Source organism: Solanum pennellii, chromosome 12, assembly GCF_001406875.1.
Source record: "Solanum pennellii chromosome 12, SPENNV200".
Taxonomy (NCBI): Eukaryota; Viridiplantae; Streptophyta; class Magnoliopsida; order Solanales; family Solanaceae; genus Solanum; species Solanum pennellii.
Genome location: NC_028648.1, coordinates 53,738,238 through 53,744,075, shown reverse-complemented (window position 1 = coordinate 53,744,075; position 5,838 = coordinate 53,738,238). Strand labels below are relative to the sequence as shown.

The 5,838-nt window shown below is 33.5% G+C and overlaps 1 protein-coding gene across 1 annotated transcript; it reads left to right on the top strand.

Annotated features, from left to right (window-relative positions):
* The first annotated feature begins 4,505 nt into the window (after positions 1-4,505).
* Positions 4,506-5,426, top strand: LOC114075312 (probable E3 ubiquitin-protein ligase rbrA). Its single transcript, XM_027913795.1, is given in 3 exon segments — positions 4,506-4,829; positions 4,831-5,283; positions 5,403-5,426. Coding segments are annotated over 3 exon segments (801 nt in total).
* Positions 5,427-5,838: the final 412 nt, after the last annotated feature.

The following is a 5,838-nucleotide window of genomic DNA, read 5'->3' as shown; positions in this document are numbered from 1 at the left end:
GAGAGAAGGAAGAGAGTTTATTTGAGAGTTGTCTTTTGATTAATGAGGGTTGAGGTTATTTATATTGGGTCTTAATAAACTTAATTAGACTCCCTTACACCCCTAATTAATCACCTAACCCCCTAACTAATTAAATGGAACTAACTTAAATAAATTAGAGAACTCGACCCTCATAGATGAGACCCCGATCGACGGGCCGTCTGCGAGTCGACGGTCCCTTACCCCTTCGTCCTGCACTTCATCGATGACTTCAGAGACTGTGCAGGCGAGGTGATTCCATGCATTCGCTATGTGTGGGACGACGGTCGCATCGACGCCCCGTCGATCCACACACAGACTGTGGCCTGCACCTCTGTACTCCGTCGATGAGTTCAGATACTGTGTGGGTGAAGGGAACTTCTCAACAAGACTAAATGTGTGACGATAGTGGCATCGACGCCCCGTTGGACCACACACGGGTCGTCTTATGTCCCATCGATGCAAACTGACAGGCAATGTTACTTCAAACGGTAGGGTCCCCCTCAAGGGCCCTTGTTTAGTCCTTGGGGAGTCGTACCTGGACGTTTCAATAATGAAACAACTCAAACACCTATTAGCAACCTTTCCAACAATTTTTGTTCATTTCCGACTCCTAAAAGTTAGTCAAATAGGCTAAGGCACACTAACACCCCTTTGAACCAACTTCCTGGACGTCACGGACGTTCTTGGACATTTTGGTTCTTAAACCTCCTAAATCACCTATATTCATTTAATGGACTTAGAAAAAGTACTTAGACCTTATGAAACCTATGTTAGGCTTTACAAAGTATCTTGGATTTTCAAGGTGTTACAGATTTAGGGTCAAAACGACGTGTCTTAGGTTTTAAACGAAGTTGAAAAAGACCAAAAGACCCCTGATTTAATTTCTGTAGGAACAAATGACGACCTAGACAGACGGTCCGTCGTTCCATCGGCAGTCTATTGTTTTGTCCGTAGGTTGGCCCTGTTCGATAGGCCTTTACTAAAATGAGCATAACTTTTTTCTCAGAGGTCTGATTTTAACAAGGTCGGTGGATATAATTAGCTAATTAAATTATCTATATTTTGGTAGGTCATGGGATACCTAATTCATTTTGTGCTAAGATTTATGACCATCTGAAGTTGACCCAACTGCATTTTCCCTCTAGCTGTCTGCTATTTCTCACCTACGATCAGACCTACGGACCTTATGTACATCTACGGACCGTGCTGGTCAATCGTGGTTCTTATCAGAGAGTGGTAAATGGAGTTTTGATTGACGGATACAGACTACGGACTGTAGTCTGAACTACGGACCATCGGTCCGTCCGTCGTTCGACACTTAGTCAAATTTTCGTAGGCAGCGATTTTGGGGGTTTCTGACCTAATCGACGGATGTTCAAGATGGACCGTGGTTCAGGCTACGGTCCGTCGATGAACACCGTCTGTTTCACCTGTAGATTTTATGAAAAAGTTTGTTGCTGGTTTATTTTGGATACGAGGTGTTACACTAATAACATAAAAGAGTCTTAGCTCATTGGTTTCAAATGCCAGCGAAAGCTTTGAAGGGCAGCGAGCATGGGTTCAATTCCCCGTGGATGCACTTTTATTTTATCTATTATCAATTATTCCTACAGCTAATTTATTAATGCAATAATATCAATTATTATTACACCTAATTTACTAATATAATATAGGGCAAATTTTATATATAGAAAATATAAAACTCTTAATTTTAGGTTATGACAAACTTTTCAAAATTGCGTTACGTAGCAAAATTTGAGTTTGCTACGGAAGTGTGTTTCTGTATAATCTTAGACATCATTGATACATTTTATATGTCAGTTCAAAAATCAATCAAACTATTGAAGGTATCAAACAAGCAAGATAAATTTGATTCCATAGATAGAAACATGACGTAATTTCATGACGAAAACATAATCTGATTTTGTTTTTGTGTTTGTCAACAATAGTGTTCAAAATCAGATTTCCTTTTTCACTTTCATTGATTCAGTTGAATGTATATTGAGCTTTGCATATTCTATCCCTATCGATTTGACTAGTTAATTTTGAAATTTAGAAAAAAATGTGATAAAGTTGTTGATTATGTTGAATTTCTGATATGAGATTGGCTGAGTTCATATTATTTTTGTGTTTGGACTTGTATATGATATCTGAGATTCGCTGATTTCATGTATTAAACTATTATATTTATGTTTAATACAGTACATCTTCATCCTATTTCTTTTTTTGGATATTAATAATATGTATAAGTATATGAAACTGATGAATGTTTAGACGAATTTTGCACATATACTTATTAACTATTTTTGGGTGAATTGTATAAGTGTATTAGACTATTTTATCTTAATTCGAATCTGTTCGTTATATACATATATCGATTTACTGTTTTTTGGACAATTGTATAACTGTATGAAATTGTTGTATGTTTATTCGAATCAGTTAGTTATATACATATACTTATTTAGTGTTTTTGGCGAATTATATAATTGTATAGAACTGTTGTATGTTTATATGAATTTAACAGGTATATACATATTAGTCTTTTTGGGTTAATTGTATAATTGTATAAAACTTTAATTTTGTCCATATAAAGGCTTTTCAAATAATTTGAAAATGTGTAGAAGTTAAAAACTTAAGTTGCTAGAATTTGAATAAATATATGTTTTGTTTGCTGTTGAAATTCTTAAGCTTACAAATGTATATGTATATAATTTATTTTTTTAGACAGAACATCTGAAAATGGCTTCATTGGCTATTTTGGTTATGCATTCTGGTAGATGGGACAATGACAATTGTTACGTCAATCATACAATTGAGATGGTGATTTTTAAAGAAAGTTCATCGTATAAGGAGTTGTATAATGTCATTGCAATGCAACTAGGAATTGATACAAATGTGAAAAAACTCAAAATTGAGTATAAAATTGAAGAAAGCAACACACCCATGTTGATTCACAATGACATGGGTGTTAGAGTTTATATCATGATTAAAAAGGCTGTAAATTTGTTTAACAACTATCTACTGTATATAATCAAACTAGATAATAGAAGTAGTATCAGATGAACTGTGTGGAAGTTCAAATCAGAAGAGTGGTATGGTTATATCTATTAGCAACGATGAAATTGATGAATTTGATACTAGTCAGGTGACAATTGGTGAGTTGGTAGAGCCGCTTTGTATTTTGGGGTCAAAGGGATTATAAAGTGCAGTGAAAAAATAGTTTGAAGAAATTGAAAAAAAAAATTAACAAAAATTGATAAAATGAGATGATTTTTTATGCGGTACCTAAAATTTTTGAAATATTTTAGTAAACCGCAAAGACATGCTAGAGAAGTTGAAAATTTGAAATTGAATTTGAGGAGAATATTAAGGAGAAATTGAAGAAATGAAGAAGAGATTGTATAATATGAAGCGGAAACAGACAAAAGAGGGTTTTGTTTTCAGAGAAAATTTTATACGATTCGGTGGACCCTACTATAGCAAATTGAGCCCTACTTTGCCCTTTAAAGGGAATAACTGAAAGGAAAGTTACTACATATAATTACCTTTATTAGTTTGTCATTCACTACAATTATCCCTATATTAAAACATAAAATTTTAGTAGTCAATTGATCTTTTAATCAATTTGACTTTCAATTTTTTTTCTGTTCATTGAAATTTTTAATAAAATATAAAAGTAATTATTTAATTTAAAGTTAATAAGTAAATCCTATTTATTTTAATTTTTATTTATAAAACTTTTAAAAGTGAAAAACGCTCCATATAGAATTTCTTTTTAAAAGAAAACTCATTCGGTTCTATTATTAATTTTTCATGTCTCATTGTTAATCCTGAGAGATTCGTGAAATCTTGAAGCATAAAGTGATTTCATTCTAAATGAATTTTCTGTTTTTTCAAAGCTAATTATTACTCTGTAGCTTAATTTTAAAATTTTTGATATATTTTTTTATTTGAAATAAATTAAATTTAAAGTAACATAGTTTAATTTTTTTTAAAAAATTTACGCGTTAAATTAATTTTATTTACCTATNTATATATATATATATATATAATGGGAAAGAGAAGACGACGACTTTGACAGGGAAGATGAAAAAGAATTCCTGTCTTTACCCTCACCTCAGAGATTGGCTGAGCATAGATAAATCTTAAAGTGTTCTTTCATCATCGTTTTCCCTTACGACAGATTCCAAAAGTATCCCATCTTTTAATCTTTAATCTCATAAAAGATGAATCTCGCCACCCTAAAGCATCGTACCATTATTGGAATTGTAATCGGCCAGGCGTTTAAAGCTTTTATCTCCTCCCCTATTGATTTTCTTAAATTTAGGGTTCGAGTGACGGCAAAATGAAGTGCACTATCATATCCAAATTCTTGCGTCCGAATCCAAAGATCGAGAACAAAGGTTGTTCATCATCAAGATGGACGAAGAATTTCCGAAGACTCCGTAGAAGACACAAAATTCAGAGATCTGCTGGAGCCAACGATGTCAAAAGTTGATCCTACCTCGCTGAATTCTGTTGTCATCGCTATGGCTGAAAATGACAATGGCCACAAAAGCGGAGATGATGATATCAACTTGCAGACAATTCTCTTTTACTCAGCTCAGTTTTATTCTGGTAAGGATTTTGAATCAAGCTCTAATCTCGGTGTTGGTAAAAACCCTATGGAGATTGAGTATTCTTATATTCTAGATTCAATTAACCATAAAAATGGGGACTCTTCATGTAGATTTTGTGAAATATGTGAAGATGTCTTTCCGTTGCCAGACACAATGATATCGGGCACTAATTGCAATCATCGTTACTGCGGTAGAATGCATACAAGATTATATAGGTAAAAATATCAATGAGATTATCCACGAGGTTGCTATAAGGTGTCCTGCTTATTATTGCAAGGAAATTTTGGATATTGATTTGATAATGCCGATTGATTTTCTTATTCGAGTAAGAGATGTCAGTCGAGTAATGAAAGTTTTTGCTTCACCAGTAGTTATTGATTGCCCTTATATGGATTGTATGGGTAAACTGATTGATGATCAACAGGAATATCCAATTAGGGCATGTCCTAAATGTTGGAACCTTTTTTGTGTCCATTGTAAAAGCTTACATCTTGGAATGACATGTGAGATTTATCAGTTTAGTAGGCAACTGAATTTGCTCTACTGGCAGCAGCAATATGGAGGATATTGTAATGAAATAGAGAAGGCTGAGGAAGAAGAAGAAGAAGAAGAAGAAGAAGAAGAAGAAGAAGAAGAAGAAGAAGCAGAAGGAGGAGGAGGAGGAGGAGGGAGGAGGAAGAGGAAGAGGAAGAGGAAGAGGAAGAGGAAGAAGAAGGAGAGGAAGAAGAAGAGGAAGACGAAGAGGAAGAGGAAGAGGAAGAGGAAGAGGAAGAAGAAGCTCCTTGATCAAAAACTCTGATGAATATGAAAAAGAGGGCAAATTTTGTTTCTTTGGAGATAAAATAGCCATTTAAATCCTTATTTACTTTATATGAGAGTCTATTATTAGTTGAAAACAATATGCTGAGTCTTTTATTTGATTTCAATTAGTTGTTAAGTTGGTGAAAAAAATATGCATGATATTTATGTTTGAACTAGTTGTTGAGTTTGTGTTGAATGTGCTTATACTGGTTTAGGACTATTGTCCAATGAAAGTATATCTCAAAATGCGCAAAATCTTCTATTTTGCAGACAAATTGTTATATTCTATATAGACTCTAGGTTTGTATGACCAACCATTAAGCTTATGTTTTTTATTTTATTTTGAATCACTTGTTCAAATATTTTTTAATAGATCATTTATAAGAATAAAGTATTA